Below are 18,367 nucleotides of genomic sequence, written 5' to 3' on the forward strand. Positions count from 1 at the left end.
ATTCCTAATTGCTTTCATAACATTATTACCAACATTCTGACGTACAGAATGGAGAACAGGACTGCATGCAATTGATATTGTATTCTTTCCTAATTAGCTGTGTCTCCCCTGTCTCTCTCCCTCTCCCTGGCTCTCTCTCTCTCTCTCACCCTCCCTCTCCCTCTCCTTCCCTCTCTTTCTCTCCCTCCTCCTCCCTTTCCCTCTCTCTTACCCCCTCTCTCTCTCTCTCTCTTTCACAATCAGCAGGGTGTGAATAAAGGCTATTTTCAGGCAGGAAACAGACATGTAATTGTGCGGGCTTGATATCTTCGTCGCACGGCAGTCCGCTTCCCAACAGGCTAAGTTATTATGGAGCCCTGAGTGGAAACCTACGGCCTCCATTCCTACCTCACCAGGAGATGAAACTGCTTCATTACTTCAAGCGGTAATCGATAAGCAGTAATCAGTAAAGCAGACCTGTTTCCTGTTTCCCAATGTCACGTCTTTTCCCGTTCCTAATTTGTAGGTTTATTAAGTACACACATGAAGAGATGGGAATAGCTGTGAATCTGATTCGTACAGCATTATGGTACTTATGACAGCCATGTGCAATTGCAAAGCTATATCTCAGGTTATGTGGGTGTGGTTAGTGACAATCTGTAAAAGTGGAATTATGTCCACTGTTTTCTGGGTGAATGTATGCATATGTATCCATATGTGTGTGTGTGTGTGTGTGTGTGGTCAGTATTTTGATATCAAATGCAAACTGGTTCTATGAATGACACAACACCATAAATATTTTTGTTCTTATGAACTGAACCACTTGTAAACATTTATATGCTACAGTTAACTGAATATAGAAACATTAAACAAACGTAGAAGAATATCAGATTAACAATAATATACAAATACTTGACTTTGAGTCTCTGTGTCTCACAAGCTTTGTTCAAAATTATATTCAGCTTGACAATTTATGCAATCATATAATTTCTGCATCCAAAAAACAGCACGCTACAAAATTCTGTTTTCATGTTATACAGTGTTCTCCTGTCCTCACTGTAGAATATTCTGACAAACACACATCCTAGTTGCTAGTAATTATCAGTCAGTAATTCTGTCTGTTGAAGGCTCTGGGTTGAAAATGGCACCCATTTTCTGTTTTTGACGGTCATCAATCAAACATTTTCATGTCTCATATTTTGTATGATGTTGATTAATAGCTGCCGTTTCACTGAAAACATCTAAAACATAAATACAATATTTGTCATAAACCCACACAATGTGTTATATGGCATCAAACTCCTATCAGCCAAGATGAGATATTTATGCAATATTTTGTCTGTTCTTGATTTATTATTCATTCATAAATTATTTCCTTTCATTTTCACTTTTTCATAATAAGGGCAAGGCTATATTAAAAGGTTTCGGCATTCTACTTTCATGGGCAATGTAATTCTTTTAGCTGCCTTATTATACCATATTCAAATAGGTTACCACATTCATGCAAGTTAATTAGGGAATTACGTCCAACCAGATCAGCCTTGGAATAGGTTGAAAAAAAAGTTATTATTTCTGGTATCAAATACAAAAAAATGATGCAAATATCGTGCTGTAGAAATGGACTGTGATCCGCATAGATGTATTCAAACCCATCCAAACATCTAAAATGAGTAAGTAAAACTATATACATATATCCAACTTTGTACAAATTTCCAGTGGCCAGTGTTCTTCCAATGCAAGCTTTGTCTGCTGAGATGGCCATAGCTGGTCGGTCCTTTATGGTTGCCACTAGAATTGCTTCAGATGATGAAGTTTCATTTACGGGTCAGCAACAGGACTGAATCATTAAATGCCTGAATCTATCCCATGTTTTCAAACTACAAGCGTGATTTTGATGTCCCTCTTTAGTGGAAATTAGCAAAAATGATAGGCAACACCGAGTAAGAATTAGTTCACAGTCACAGGACACAAGAGGACGGTGCATGGATTGTGCTTGAGATCCACTCTTTATGCTGGTCCATCTGTTTGATTTTTCAATGTCTATAAATTATTGTCCCAATAAGAAAATAACCAATGTTCAGTGGTAGCTGATGACGTCACACCTACTTTAGTTCACACCTTAGGGCAACAAACAACACAAAGGCCTTATTCAGACTGACCCCCACGTACAGCAATTGGACAAAGAGACCAGCAGTCAGTCACTGAAGCGACATCGAGAGGAAGCGGACGTTCCGTCAGCACAACCCGAATCTTTTGTCCAGTGTTTCTCAATCGATTCCTATTGAAGTTAGCAGAGTGCCTTACATCATCCATCGTAGCTGTTCAAGTGGGTCGAAATGTGAATCAGTTCTCCAAGCTGAGTCACTAGATCAATATGGGAGGGAAAGAGAGACGACGGCTTTCCAGTGGAACAGCTTTCCCAACCTGACCCCTTCTTATGAAAAATATGGTTCTTGGCGGCCATTTGCACTCTTGTGAGCTAATGCCTATAATGGGTACAAGAAGAGGAAGAAAAACAACGAAGTTAAAAAAAGAGAGTTTTTAAATCTAATTGTAAAAAACTTCATCTTCAGAGAGGGAGCCACTGTCTGTTTGCCGAATGGCGTCGGGGGGGAAGGTCCTCCTCTCCTGCAGGGGGTGCTGTGCGTCTGGCTGCCAGGGGGAACTGGCCGAGCAAGATGGCGTTGTGGGTGGCAAGGGAAGGGGGCTTGAGTCCTGGCTAACATCCTGGCTGATGCTATAGAGGCGCTGAGGCGCGCCTACATCGTCCAGCAGGATTCGAGAGAAAAAGAGGCCATCAGGGTCTGAGAGAGAAGAAGAAGAAAAGAAAACAGCCCAGAAAATAAACCGTCGAAAAATAACGGCAAAATGATGACAAACAAACAAAAAAGAGGACATGGCAGAGAAGAAGGGATGAGACAGAGAGGAAGAAGGGGTCTGGTTACAAAATATAAGCTCTAACCACCTCAAGCATTCCCAGTCACAAGTCCTTTATCCCTAGGGCTTCTTTGCTGTGATAGAAAGTACAGGACAGTGACACACCATGCACACGTAAGTCCTATCAACTATGTGACGGTGAGGGCATTGCATCTGTCCAGGCAGTTCACCTTTTGATTAATTCTCATTTCCCTGGTGACTCCCCTGGGGAATCCGTATGAGCTGCTGTCACATTGCATTGTCCGGGGCAGGCATTACGAGGAGATTCATGCTCATGCAGACATATATGGGCACAGAGTGAGCGGCAGGCATTATTAATGGATTGCAGCAGTCTGGACTGAGCGGGAAGCACCTTAATGTCCATGGCTGGACCCTGTCTTTCCCATCTCTCTCTCTCAAATTAATAGCTGTTTGACCTATTTTTTCAATTTTTACATAGAAAAGTACATTATTGCATTGCTCGATGGATCAGTGTGTATTTAGCAGAAAGTAGTTTGACTCAATATTTTAATATATTTGTAATATGTCAATATATTCAAGCGTGGAAGGAATACTGAAACAGTCTGATGAATAGAGTTCAGCTGCATATGGTATCAATGGGAAGTAGACGATGGATTAATATCAGGAGGTCATTGGTTCTTTATGGGGATCAGTAACAGGAGGGGTTTGGTCAAGTGTTGGGGTTAGTATCAGGGGTTGAGTCAGTGTTGGGTTTAGTATCAGGGGTTGAGTCAGAGTTGGGTTTAGTATCAGGGGGTTGAGTCAGAGTTGGGTTTAGTATCAGGGGGTTGAGTCAGTGTTGGGGTTAGTATTAGGGGGTCAAGTCAGTGTTGGGGTTAGTATCAGGGAGTTGAGTGAGTGCTGGTGTTAGTATCAGGGAGTTGAGTCAGTGTTGGTGTTAGTATCAGAGGGTTGAGTCAGCGTTGAGGTTAGTACCTTGCAGAGGGGCGTAGGTTCCATTGGGCTCATTGTGTTGTTGCTGGGGTGACCAGGCGCACATGGAGGCCTCAGCAAGGGCGAACTGTTCCGCTACTCCTGAGAAATAGAGAGAGAGAGAGAGAGAGAGAGAGAGAGAGAGAGAGAGAGAGAGAGAGAGAGTCAGTGCCTCTGGGGAAGTTGCAGAATGGCACAATAAATGTCAATACATGCACATGCACATTTAGAGTACAATCAGTTCAATTAGCAGTTTGGCTAACTAAAGCGTCTTTCCGTGCCTAAGCGGCACCGCTAAAGGCTGACCTGCCGCAAAGCGAGCCGCTTTGATCTCCTCAGCCAGGTGAGAGTAGAGCTGCTCATCCTCCGCAAGCTCCGCCCCAGCCCCGCCCCAGCCACGCCCCTCCCTCCGCCAGTCACCCCCGGCTCCGCCCCCAGCGCTCCACCCCTTCCACTCGATGAGGTGTGCGACGCGACCCTGCGCCATGGCGGTGGGCTTGGTGATGTGCTCCTTTATGGTGGCCACCAGACCTGCGACGGAGAGAGGGAGGGAGGCACAGTAAGAAAGGAAGGAAGAAAGGAGTTAGGCAAAAGAAAGGGTAGGAGTAATGGAGGAATAATGGCAGCAACAACAACAAAAAAATCAGAGGGACAGAAACATTGCTTGGTTGTAAATGTGAAGGAGCTAGCCACAGACGCAGGCTGTCTTGAGCATTGCATGGCAAGCATGGTTCAAGCCTGGTCTTTGCCATTTTCCAGTTATTGGATTGGGAATCCGGTGGCTTTGTGCTGTTGGAGACGGGGTAGCCAGAGACCTCCATGGTCTTTATGTCTGCATAAACGTCTGAAAACAGTGCGGCGGCTACCAGCTGTCATCAGTGTGAGCTATCGCTCGCTCCCAACAGCTGCTCATTCTCCTCTGGTGCTCTGCGAGCGGCATTGTGGGAAAATAGCCAATGGGTCGCAGGTGAGAGGATCGGCAGAGTGCATACACTGCAGCTTGTTTTAGAAAAAAAGCAACAACAAAAAAAATAATAATACTTCAATCAAACCACCATTACAGTTAGCCATGATTTCAATACCACTGACTGGCCACTGGGAGGCAGCCAACAGAATTCTAATATAAATTCTTCTTCCCCAGCCTCCATTTCCCCAAGAAATTCACCCACATTTGCTCCACTTATGTACTGAGATAGAACTCTTTTTGACTGACTATGTAATTACACTGCCAGGATTAAAAGAGCTTTCATTGGCACTGACTGAAAAAGTGATAATGGCTTCAGAAACAACTTTCTGAACAGAGACACAGAGCTGGAGTGTGTGTGTGTGTGTGTGTGTGTGTGTGTGTGTGTATGCGTGTGTATGCGTGTGTGTGCTTGTGTGGTGTCTGTGTGTATGCGTATGTGTGTGTGTGTGTCATTTTTCTACATTTGAAAAACTGAAAGAAAAACTGCTTGAAAAAAATGTATTCAATTTCTATTTAGAAACATCTATTCAATACTTAACATCCCTACTCAGAAAATAGCTATCTAATTTTGTACGGAACAACATGTACGGAAAATAAAAACCTGTCTTTTGAACCATCTGCAGAATAAAGGGGAAAAGAAAAGCACAGCCAGTCCAAAGCTGTAATATAACCGATCCCCCTCCCACGCAGTCCCAATCTGAGGACCACCCAAGGACCTAGATCTCATTTCAACTTTGGGGCGGGGGGGGGGGGGCAACAAACAAATGTTCTTTAAAAAATTTGGGGGGGGGGTGGATGTGGGGGCAGGCATTAACGGTTAACAGTACCACCCAATCAAAAATGATTACATTGGGGGAGTTGTAGGTGGGGGAGACATTTCCCCCATCACCCCCTGGGATCTATGTCCACAGGACCTCTACGGGACTATAGCCCACAAACACCCCACTTCTCAATTACAGTTTTAAAGTAGTTCTGTGAAGATGTCTTTGAATGTTCCTATTTGTCCATATTGGTTTCTTAGTCCAAGTTCATAGTTCTTTTTTTAATTTACTTTTTACTTTTGGGCCGAAAGTCATATTCATATTTCATTATTAGTGAGTGGGTAACATTCATTTGACCCATTGGTGATGCTCTGGCTTAGAGAAATGCAATTCCAGTGGGTACACTGTGGGATTCAGATTTAAATTGCAACAGAGAGAGCAGGGGCGAGAACTCGGTAGAGCATGGAGAATTGCGGAGTGACAGAATTATAATAGAAAGAACTAATATTATGCAGGCGTGGTCTTCAGTCCAAATTAATGGGGGAATGGAAAAACATGGGATGCAGAGAGGTGAGAGGGAGGAGAGGGAGGCACAGAGAGAGCAGGAGCGAGAGAGAGAGTCTATCAGAACGAGAATGCCTGATTACATCAGCAACCACTGCTAAAAAAAAACAACCACTTTCTTTTATTACTGATTTCCGATGAAAACTAAACTAAGGATATCAATGTCAGGCATTCCGTGTGGGTGCGTGTGTGTTTGTGTGCACATGAGCTTGCATGTTTTTGTATGCATGCGTAACGCTATTGATTATGCATAGAGGTATTTTTGGCTAAGATGTGCCTTTATTGTCAATGGTCCAGGAAAAATGAAAACGAAAGTTGCACAATCAATCTAGTTACCAATAACGGATAGCTAGGCCGCCATATACTCTCCTGCTTCCGGGGGCCCCTCGCCCCCCCCCACCTCACCCCCCAAAAAAACTGAATTCCCCCCACACAACTGAAATACGTCCCATAGAGGGCCACCAGCCATTACACATGTGTGAATACATGAGCACATGTACATATATGGGCATGGAAGTCTCACCTATGAGGGAGGAAGTAGCCAGCTCGCCGATGCCATAGCCGCTGTCCCGCCTTTTTCCCGAAAACGTCGTGCCTGATGACTGGTAGCCACCCTGGACACACAGACAGATATGTAGGGACAGCAGAACAGACACACATGTCTGAAGGATGAATGAATTCGCGCACACACACACACACACACATACATACACACATGTACACACACACAACTGCACAAACACAGACACACACACACACACGCACGCACACATGCACGCACACACAAATGCACAAACCCCTGCACACACATACAGACGCACACACTCAAACAACAGTTCTCAACTGCCTACCACCTGTTAAAAATCTGAATTAGCACACTATAGAAGCTGTGAGAAATAAAATGGAAAAGTGATAATTAATGAATGTTTGAGATTAATGACTCATTCCTGCCTCTATTTATACAACATCTTGCACGTACATTGCTGTTCACATAAATGTATGAATTGAAAACATTGTGCATGCAATACTTCCATATGATATTTTACACTAGCATACTGTACATATCCTACAAGCTGAGAAACTGGAGAACATCAACGACGCTCAAATGTAACTATATTTTCCGACTGCCCTTACACATCTGAGCTCCCCAAGCTTTCTTCCCTCCTGTCCTTTCCCTCCCTCAGACACCTCCCTCTTTCCACGCAGGCCACAAACCTCGGCAGAGGACTGCAGTACTGGCGCTGACAGGTTGGGGGTGCTCTGGAGATATTCTGGGAAACAGGCAAGCAACAATTTTGCGGGGGTTACTTTGGACACCTGTGGCTCGTTTAGCATTCCAGCAAAAATTTTACGCAAAACGCACAATGACAGAAAAAAGATTTTAAAAGTAAAATCTATATATTCCATGGCTGAAAACATTTACACATTAAACAGTACCAGTGTGAGTACAATGGTAAGTGTGGACATGTGCTATTCTTAGTACCTCTATCAATGTGAGGTTATAATTGATCAAAGAAGGCAGTTCTATTTTTAAAGCACAGCCCTCGTGCTATAATTGCTTTTCCGGTCTATTTTCACGCTGCACTCTGACATTTAATTTTACTTACATTACCTCCAAATGAGCATGCAAATTGGTGCTTCTTGTCAGCTTGAAGACAGACACTCCAGAGAAAATGAACCTGACTGAAACCACGTTGCGTGCCATTCAAAATAACGGAACACGTATTTTTTTAATGATTAGCAATACCTCAGGAGAGGCAGTTTTCTTGCTTGCTCAGCGACAATACAGCTTGCAGCATTAGGAAAAAATAACTGACACATACGATCAGGTGTTCAATAATGATAAATGCTCTCCATCAGCCTGATTGTGTCATATTACATTTACCTGTATTATGCTATATTATGTCTGTTAGCTTGCATAAATAAAATCTTGGAAATGAATACACAATGAACATCTTTTATTGTACTGTAGTGAACCTTCATAATAGCCTCTCAACTCCTAAAACAAGGACTAAGACTAGATGGGCTGGTGACATCACATACAGACAGACAGACAGACAGACAGACACTGACCTTTATGACCTTTGCAGAGGCAGGTTCCCATGGTGAAGAGGCGGTGCCTGGGCAGGGTGGCAGCAGGGCTGGGACGGAGGGAGGGGGGGGGGGGGCGGTGGAAGTTATCTGTTGGTCGTCACCATGCTGTTGGAAAGTGGGAATGAGAGAGCGCGAAAGAGGGACTCACAAAGAGGGACTGGCGGAGAGAGAGAAAGAGAGAGAGAGAGTGGAGACAGGGAGGGCTGGTTCACGCGTGTGGCAGTCCCTTCTGTGCGCTCACTGGCTTTGTTTGCCGAATCTGGGGCTGCCGCTGAACTACGAGACAGAAAGAGAGAGAGACAGAGAGAGAGGGAGGAGGAGGGGAGGGGGAGAAAGAGGGAAGAAGAGAGAGGGAGGGGGACGACTTGGCATGTTGGAGAGACAGAAAGTACCAGGCAGACTGGTGTCTCCATCTCCCACCTCCTAGCACCTCTCCTCGTCTCCTCCTCTTCCCCGTGGGGACCCAAACCCTTCGAGTGCCAGAAGGCTTTTAAATCCTTTCATTAGAACCATTCCAAATAGACTTGATGTCAGCAAGCACACAAAGGTTTATGCATACTGCATACCTACTGAATTGTGCGGGTATGCACACACACACACACACACACACGCGCACAAACACATACACAGATATATGCACATACTCACACACACACACATACACACACACACACACACACACTTACATATACAGATAAATTTTAAAAAACAGACACAGAAACATGCACACACACACACACGTATGCGCACACACACACCCAAACACACACACACACAAACGCACATACACATAAGTATTTAAATACATTAAAATTCAGAGAAACTGAACATCATCACAATTAATGAATCTGAATTCCTTGCAAAATGTGTTTGCACAGCTTCACACGTTTCCTCATTTCTCACCTCTGTTCTACTGTATGCACATTGAGACCCAGCAACAGCACCTCAGTGCCCCTCATAGCCTGTAAATGCAATGCAAGCATAAGGTGCTCTGCTTATCTATAGCATGCAATGCTCATTGTAAATCCTCAAAGGCCCACAGATTTACAGAAACAATGAGCATGCCCTATACCGCCTTGAACTGGAACAAAGCACATGCACCAGGGTACATCTTATCAGAATAAGATGGCCAGGGTGGCCATTCAAAAGTACAAGTTAACTGCTAAAACATCGGTTGAACATGGTCTTTACATTCCCTTTACATCCATGTTAGCCTGGATCTCACTTGGAACATTTTCAACAAAAAAAGTATTTATTTTCTGTTTGCTGGTATACATGTGCCACCAAGAGATTTTCTGCTTCTGTCTAGTGTGTGTGCGTGCATGTGTATGTGTTGCTCATTCCGTTGTTAATTGATTATAAAAGTTAAAGGAAATAATTTATCGCGTATTTTTCGTATTACGCACAGGTGCATATTCACCCTTGATGGCATTTCTCTCTTAACGTGTACAAACAGAATTGAATAATAATAGAACAGATTCTGGATAGATTCGTTTATGTATTCGCTAAGAGTATCCACATCGCAACAGGGATGCAAACAGAACAAGCGCACAGGCACGACACTCCATTGACGTCATCTACGAACAATCGGGGATTCCTGTTTCCATGTCAACAGCATGTTCCTCTCCCTCACTTTTCCCTGCACCTCCGTTAAGGACACTGGAAAGTGTGACTGGAAATAAAAAGAGTAGTTGGGGTTTCCCCACATATTTTATCTCAAATTTAACCCAAATTATTGAAAATGATGAAGGGCATAATTGGCCTAATTCCAGTTTCTGTGCGCAAACGTTATTTTGTCTCGTAAAATTGCAGAATAAATTCAGCCGATGTAGCGATATGAAATGCAACAGGCTCTGTTAAATAAAGCTATCTCACTCAATGAATTTTTATAAAAGGTATTTGGGGACAGAGATTTCATAACCAGCTCTGGAAGAAGGGATCGTGCGCTTAGAAAAGCGAGCCAGTTATGAACCTAAATCCGGACAGCATACGAATGGAAGAAGCCTGACACCTTGTGGCTCTTAGATGAAATGACAGGCTTCTGTATTTGTGGAGGCAGACTTGCATGAGATACTGTACACTGAAGCACTGTAGTATTGCTATGTAACAAGGACAGGAATGTTTAGTGTGTGTGTGTGTGTGTGTGTGTGTTTTAAGGTAGTTTTGTCTTTTCAATTGCTTATAGGCTACTAATGGCACAAATTAGACCTGTTGTAAAGTAGAGCTTGTCTTTTTCTTAACTGCTACTTACAAATGAAATAAAATAAGATCCAAATTTTAGGCAATTATTCTTTCTCCTTCTCTTCTAAAAAATACAGTAATTCTGAAAAATACCTTGAAAGCTTTTGAAGCCCTTTGCGTCAGAAACCCCCCCCCCCCCCCCCCCCCAAAGAGCAAATTCGCGACACTTGAACAGACGAGAAATATAAAGACTTTGTGTACAACAAACGTAAGAATACATCTAGAACCAACTTTGTAAACCTCAACTAGAGGTTCAGATGATGGTTATTAAGTGGAGCAAAGTCTCGCTCCTTTGTGAGTCATGTGGGGATAGTCTTAATGTTTCATTAACTGGCCCAGATGTGCTTTGATGGTCACAGCTTATGTGAGAAAAGTGGAAAAAAGAGAGAAACTCATTTAATCTGTAGAACCTTCCACTTGCTTCTCATGACCTACTGATGAAGCTCACTGGGGAAAGATGTCCTTTGCAAACCATGTGCAGAATTAAACTATTTGAAAATATATCAACCGTACAGTGAAAAGCAGAACATTCCTTTATTTTTGTTCAAATGCTAACACTTTTATTTAAAATATTCCCATTTGAATTTTGTCGTATGTTTTCTCACTATATGGTGTGCTGGATGTCTGCAAAGAAATAAGAAAAAAACAATAATAATGAGCAAGGTTTGGCACCAGATAGAAAGAGGCGGACAGAAATAGTTTGCTTATTAAAAATGGATGACGGGTGTTGAATATTTATGAGCGCGCGGACGTACGGATTCTTCTCAGTTCAGCCTGACTGGCTCTTCCTCTCCGGTTCAGCGGGGAGGCCCCGGCGTTATGACACGGTCGTTTGTCGGTCCGCGTGGTTCCTCTCCGGCCTGCTCACACGCACGGGTCGATGAGACCGCCCCCCGGAGGACGGTTACGGTTCTCCTGCTCACTGGCCGAGCGTGCGGCCGAGCCTAACGGCGAAACGCTGAGAAACACAGCCCCAAATCACAGGGCGGCAGTGTAGCATAATGGGTAAGGAGCTGGTCTTGTAACCTAAAGGTCGCTGGTTTAAGTCCCAGGTAGGACACTGCCGTTGTACCCTTGAGCAAGGTACTTAACCTGCATTGCTTCAGTATATATCCAGCTGTACGAATGGATGCAGTGTAAATGCTAAGTAAAAAGTTGTGTAAGTCGCTCTGGATAAGAGTGTCTGCTAAATGCCTGTAATGTAATGTAATGTAATGTAATGTAAATCAAGGATACACACAAGTCATATTTTCAGGATTTAACCAAATATTAAATTTAGCACCAAGGACTTGGTTGAAAACCGAACAAAATAACAGTGCTATTCATTTTGTAAATGCAAATGGAGAAGGGGGGATCTAAAATTATGCATATGGCTTCTTGTTCACTGAAATCCTCCTGAAATGTTGCCGCACGCTGACTTTTAAAAAATGCTTTTCCCCCAATGGCAGAATGCACTGCATCAGGCAACAGGCAAAACAGCCTACGGGGCTCACACACAAGCTTGTGGGAAACACAAACCCCACACCAGCGCAGGATGCGTCACCCAAAGGATCAGCCGAAAGACGCCCAAGACATTCACCTGAAACTGAGTCCCTCTCAAAGCTGGAGCATTCGGCCCAAAAAACCGAAACCAACCCGCCCCCCCCCCCGCGTACACGGCCTCCTGAGAAAAAGGTAACGTGTCACCACCGCTAATGAAGGGTTTCGATTCGCCGGGCGCATTCCAGCAGAGAGAGAGAGCGGCGAGGCCCACGCGGGCCTGCAGTTGCTGCTCCTGCTGCTCCTGCTGCCAGAGTTTCCCTGACCCCGTTGACACGGCGACGGAGGAAGGAATCCGCCTTCAAAAAAAAAAAGAAAAAAGAGGGGGCCGAAAGGCTCCGGGCTGATTTAGCGCCCCTGTCCTGACACCTGTCATTAGCGGAGGAAGCCGCGCATTCCGCTCGGCCTCGAACCGGCGGCCGGGCCCCCCCCCGCGTCCCTCCACCGCACCCCAGGCCCGGCCTCGGCCTCCCAGGGCCCCACACTCAGCGCTGAACCCCGAGTGACCCCTCTCTCTCCGGCACCGTACGCGTCTGCGGGAATCCCCGCTCCGCCCCGAACCCCCCCCCTGCCCCCCCCCCCCCTCCAGGCCCCCATGAGCACCGCGCTCCCCCCTCCCCCCCCCCCCAGCGGCACGCCTCTATTAAGGCACGCTCGCCCTGGGGGTGCGTGCAGGTCTGAAATAAACCTGGAGACACTCGTCTGTTACTCTAGCTTCCCTTGTGCTCTCAGCGGGGGGGGGTTTGGGGTCCGAGGACAGGACACAGCACAGCAGCTGAGCTTCACAGTGGGCCGAACCGGTTCACCAGCTCACAGCCCAAATTGGACCCAGGCCAGGCTCGTCCTGAGAGTTAAACACCTTGTGCAGCACCTTGTGGATGGACTCAGGTCAGGTATTATTTAACAGAGTGAGAGGCACTTAATTCACACAAAACCCTGATGAAAAGGGATGGAGTCAGTCACAGACCCACTGAAAATCTTCACAGGAGCAAGCTGCAATCACCCATGAGTCTTACAGGCCAGAACACTGTGCATTTTCACCAATGCGTGCAAGAACAATGTGCAAATGTAATTAAAAAGGAACAGAAAGAAAGAAAGACGCTCTACAAGGCAGAGAGAGAGGAATATGGCAGCATTATATTACCATTATAGATGATTTTTTTCCAGAGCTCTCACAGTGACTTCCTCTCGGGGAATCGTGCAGGCTGTTCGTGCGACCTCGATAAAGCCAGGGCCCCCGAATCGAGGCTCGTATTTGGGGCCTGGCCTTCTGGGGACCGCGGCCTTCCGGGACCCGGACCCGGAAGGCCGAGACGCGGACGAGGGCGCGAGGGCTCAACCGGTCTCGACGCGAGCCGCTATTTACATTCCAACCGCGGCCATAAAAAGACTGCAGACGGCACTCGCGCTCTCCAAAAACCGCCTGGCGGGTCTGAGTCACTTAAGCGAGACTAAACGCGGCGCGGGAGGGCGGGAGGAGACCCCCTCCCTCCGGGGCACTGCCCGTCGGGCGCAGTACAGAAGACTAAATGTCTGTTGAAAGTGTAGCGAGACTGAGGCCGTGTCGCGGCACGCACGCGTCCGTTGTTAAGTGCCATTGCCACAGAGGCGAAACAATGGGCTTAAAAACTCTGAAATAATACCTGTTATTCGACTGCTACTTGAAGAGCTGAGCCGAACAGCATAAGGCACATTCAGTGTTCCTGCTTCCAGTGACACCCAATGCAAATCTCCTCTCAGCTGACATTTCAGGAAATGTGAAAACAAACTTAATATTAAACAATACATACTATAAAAAAAATAAGACGATACTCACAAAATTATTAGTTTTATAAATTTGTAGAAGCAAGCTGAAGGGAATGGTTAAATAGAATCCAGTGCTTGAAGGTTTTTATGTTTATTTTTTACTATGCTGAATATTCACAATTGCTCTGTTACAAAATTCCAGCTGCCTGAAGCATCCCATAATTACCTGTAAAATCCCACTGAGCTCTCCTGACTGCATATTACTGTTATGGGCTTTCCAGCTCCGGATTCTTTTGTTTGCATGATTTAGCCACAGTCATATATTACCCTCCATTGCACCAGGTCATGGAGTTTCCAGTCTGAGTCCACTATCCAAGCTCATGACTGCTCATTCTCTTCCCTTCATTTGTGTGGCAGGCCTTAGGTGAACTTTAACAAAAACAATTCAGTATAAAACCAAGATTTACTCATAATTTGAAATGTTAATGTTATGTGATAATATTTTTTTTCATTTTGATCTCTCCTTGTCAGTCTCTCTGGCCACACACCACTCCTGTTAGAAATGAGTTCCTGATCACACACAATTCCTTTCTACACATTATGCGTTAAAAAACACCACACCTGTCGAAATTCCATTTATTTGCCAAAGATTCAGCACCTCTCCATAGAACAGAATCAAAGCATTCAAATTCCTGGCCTGCACCAGTGGATTTGGAGAACCAAAAAAAAAGAAGAGCCACCAGGAGAGATGATTCAGCCTCTTGCCAACGTTGGTTCTACGGAAACCATTTCAAATTCAAGAAGTCGGGACAGCCCAACCCTGGCCAGACGACCAACTGAAAAACTGACGAGCAGGTTGCACGATAAAGGCTGTAATTCCAGCCACCGCGGATCTCTGTGAGTAGGACTGAAAGCCTGAGTCAGGCTGCAGGAATGTAAAGGAGGGGTTTTTTTTTTTTTTTTTTTTTTTTGTAGGAGTAAGGTGTAGCCGGGTAGGAAACCCAGGGTCATAATTATGGTCTGTTCTTTCATTCTTCCCTGCAGAGAGTTCCGCCACACAGTTTACACAACACCGGGCCCTGCGCGACTGATCCCCTGCGCTCCACCCAGGCGCATGCACCAGGCCCATTATCTCCCGGCGGCAGGGATCAGACTCCAGCGCTACGCCGCTGTCGCCGCGCCTGCTTCCTGTTTATCGCTGTTTGCGGTCCAGGCCAGGTGGACGGACATCGGCCTGCCCCCCCCCCCATCCCCCCCGTCGTTTTGTCTCCCTCCGTCCGTCTCTGGCATTAAGCCACTGTAGGAAGGCAGGGTGGAAGTGGAGATTAAAGTACTAAATGTCTCTCTTTCTTTCTTTCTCTCTCTCTCTCTCTCTCTGTCTCCCTCTCATTCTCTCTCTCGCTCTCTCACTCCCTCTGTTTATATCTTTCTTGCCTCCTCCTCCCACTCTCTCATTGTCAGGACAGGTTTTATTACTCCACTGAAAGGAGACTGTTGGCAGGAATCTACAGTTTGTCTTCTCTTGACCGCCACCATCTCTATACAGTTTACATATTTCTATACCCATAAATAATGCTACCAATAACAATAGCGCTATTAAACTCAGGCTATAGCCCGGGAGGGAAATACAAGGCATGAAACTATGCGGGCTGTTAATGTGTCAGACATTTAAGTTCCTGAATGAGCAGGACATAAAGTTTACAGATGATGTGTGAAAGAGCATACTTGTCAGAATGAGGTCTTGTTCACGTTGCCCTGACATAGCAAAACCATGGGCCAAATAGCTGGGTTACTTCACTGATGAGCTTTATTCCCAAAATGCAGGTGTTGAATTTCCAGTAAATATTTTTTAAGGAGACGTTAAGAGGAAGCCATGTTTGATTACTTAAAGAAGAGCACTAACAAGCTGCTTTTTAAAAATTTTAACAATTTAATTTAATGTATTGTAGCTTTTTTTTTCAATATTTAAGCCTTCAATCAAAATTTAGTCAGCAAAAAGTACATTTAGTTTTGGAATGTGAGAGATGACACAAAACAACTGCCAGAGGGATTCACAGTGTGTAATTTTAGAGTGTAATCACTTTCAGTAATTTATCCCCTGAAAGTTCATACATCTGAGAGCTAGAAGCTCATTGTGCATCTTGGGTTGACAAGGAAGTGCTGATAATTCCGATTACCGCAAACATCAAAGTCAATGTTGTAATCACCCCTCCCCCCGCTCATTACTTCCCTGGAAACATATCAAAGCAATGCTTCACAAATGCTTCACACCACACACCGCCCTTTACACAGGCACGCAAATAACCGCACAGACACACTGGCTGGGAAAGAGACTACCGCGTAAATCAGATCACCCGTTTCTCTGACAGCCCTGCGAGAGTGAGTGTGTGTCAGGTGTGTGTGTGTGTGTGTCACGATTCTCGCGTTCCCTCCAGGGGTTCCCCGACCTGAAACGAGGTGTGAGGGCCCGGAGCAGGAGAGGGTTCGGGAAGCGGGGGGGAACTGGCGAAGGGCATTAAATCTATAAATACGCTCTTTGAAGAAAATTACACGGACGAGGAGGAGAAAACCCGCACGGAGGTGGAGAAACTGTGCCGAGGAAGTGACTAGGGGAGGACTGAAACGACCTGGCACTGTGGTCCGGAAACATGCGAGCAAGAGGTTGCAGGTTCAAGTTCTGGGCGAGGCACTGCTGTTGTACCCTTGAGCAATGCACTTAAGTCTTAATACCCACCCGTGTAAATCAGAAACGTGTTAAGAGTAAGCCATGTAACCTTCCCTGTACAAGGGTGCCTGTCAATCAAATAAACTATTTGTCTGTCAGCCTAAATCCTAAGAAAAACACATTCATTATATTTGAATGCTTAAATAAAATAATGATCGTCATTGTGACAGCCACAAAGGAAAAAGAAAAAAAATCAAATACAGATTTCAATGGCAGCAGAGATATTTTCTTGGAAAGAGCAAAGTTCAAGAGGAAGTCCAACAAAGAGTTTGTTGTCCCCCCTCACAGGCTGCCCAGAGGTTCAGAGGCACTGTTGACTTAGGCTGGACACTGTGAGCTCTCTTTGCCAGCACTTTGCCAGAGTCAACTCACTGGAAAAATGAGGACAGGAAGTGGTTATTTGCAAACATTGTTATTGCAACCCTTTAAAGTCTGTTCAGCTCATATGTTTTAGGGACTTGCTGGAGTCCTGGAGACGATAATAATAATAATAATAATAATAATACATGTGAAACTATTCTTCTGCCTGCAAGGGTAGAAATACAGGGAAACTGGACTCTTATTAAGCCACGCCTCCTTCATAATGGATTTTTTCTACATCTAGGCCAGTGACGTGGCCTAAGGGACTCCTTGCTCAAACTAACCAAGTAGCATTTATAGAAAACTAGTAGTCAGCTTGCAACAAATATAGCAATGCAGGAAAATAAAAGGAAATACAATGCAATAAGAAAACTTGATTGGTGAAGTAGCCTCCCCTGTAGCGCTGATGAGAGACAGCTAACGTTTGGTAGCATCACAGCTGCGGTGCTCTACTACCATTCACCAAGGTAGTTAGCTGTCCAACTCACCACAAGTTCTCAAATCACGTCTCAATTCGCATCACCTGTTCCCGGTCACTTGAGCCCACAGCAGGCTGAAAATCATCGTAAAACTGTAATTCTTCGTCATTCAAATCATTATGTTCGATCTGGTTTGTCCCCAGTAATTTCTCTAGTTTGAATGTTGTCTCTCGTGTCAGGGATTCCCTTACGTTACGTTACTTCCGGGATTTTTACCGCAATCACGGTTGTAACATGGGCGTGGCTAATGAAATAACGAGATCGAGTCGCGCTGCAATTATATCATTTTTAATACATCAAATCCAATTCCGACATAATTTCCTCACACATCGTTCGTTGGGGTGCTAAGTAAAAGTTACACTTTAAAATGTGCCTCAGGCCAACTAGAAACCCTCTTGTTTTGTAACAGGTGTTGGATCCACTGAACTGTTCTTATGTTGTTCATTGGTTGGATCAAAACAAACGGTAGAGGGTACATCCCACATTGTCTCTTGACTATTAATGATCGTGATATTTGAAAATTAAGCCTGGTCTATGGTATGGTATGGTATTGTAGAATTTCCCAGCAATGCCAAGAGAATATCATAATTTTTGTAGCTAGATTAAGATATCGTTAACAAACAGTTTTACATGCATTTTACATGTTCTTAGATCACCAGCGATATTTCAGTCAAATCAAAAATGTTGCAGATTCTCTCATTTACACAGCGGTTCAGTGGAAAATTTAGCTTGATTAAATGGTTCGCTGACTGTCTAAACTTTTTTGCAAGTTCAGTAATCCTACCAACTTTTCAAGCAAAACATAATTGTGGTCAAATGTATATAATCTACCAAAGCACCACCAGAGAATGTCCCTGGTGGAAATTCCAGCTACCAGCCTAAGATCGCATCTTCAGCTCCAGCTGGATACCATCTGGAATTTGGTGGTGGTCTGTTGTCTGTAGCAAGCTGGCCTACTAGCTGGACATGGCCTTGCTAGGATACTTGCTATCTCAACCATGATGTTGCCAACCTGACCAGATTATACGCAGCTGGACCAATT

General features: G+C 44.8%; 1 protein-coding gene across 4 annotated transcripts; it reads right to left on the reverse strand.

Moving 5' to 3' along the window:
• Window positions 1-775: 775 nt before the first annotated feature.
• Window positions 776-17,489, reverse strand: LOC118210538 (protein FAM131C-like). 4 transcript variants are annotated; one of them, XM_035386803.1, is made up of 8 exons: window positions 17,335-17,488; window positions 8,384-8,511; window positions 8,215-8,282; window positions 7,357-7,412; window positions 6,665-6,755; window positions 4,156-4,380; window positions 3,853-3,951; window positions 776-2,783 (listed from the first exon to the last, which is right to left on the reverse strand). In XM_035386803.1, exons 3-8 carry the CDS (start codon window positions 8,243-8,245, stop codon window positions 2,527-2,529), a joined length of 759 nt encoding a protein of 252 aa, XP_035242694.1. In that variant the 5' UTR covers window positions 8,246-8,282; window positions 8,384-8,511; window positions 17,335-17,488; the 3' UTR covers window positions 776-2,526. The 4 variants fall into 4 exon arrangements, with proteins under 4 accessions (XP_035242694.1, XP_035242695.1, XP_035242693.1 ...); XM_035386804.1 differs by lacking the exon at window positions 8,384-8,511 and having other exon boundaries at window positions 17,335-17,489; XM_035386802.1 differs by lacking the exon at window positions 8,384-8,511 and having other exon boundaries at window positions 8,215-8,340.
• Window positions 17,490-18,367: the final 878 nt, after the last annotated feature.

The sequence above is a fragment of the Anguilla anguilla genome, chromosome 13 (assembly GCF_013347855.1).
Source record: "Anguilla anguilla isolate fAngAng1 chromosome 13, fAngAng1.pri, whole genome shotgun sequence".
Classification (NCBI taxonomy): Eukaryota; Metazoa; Chordata; class Actinopteri; order Anguilliformes; family Anguillidae; genus Anguilla; species Anguilla anguilla.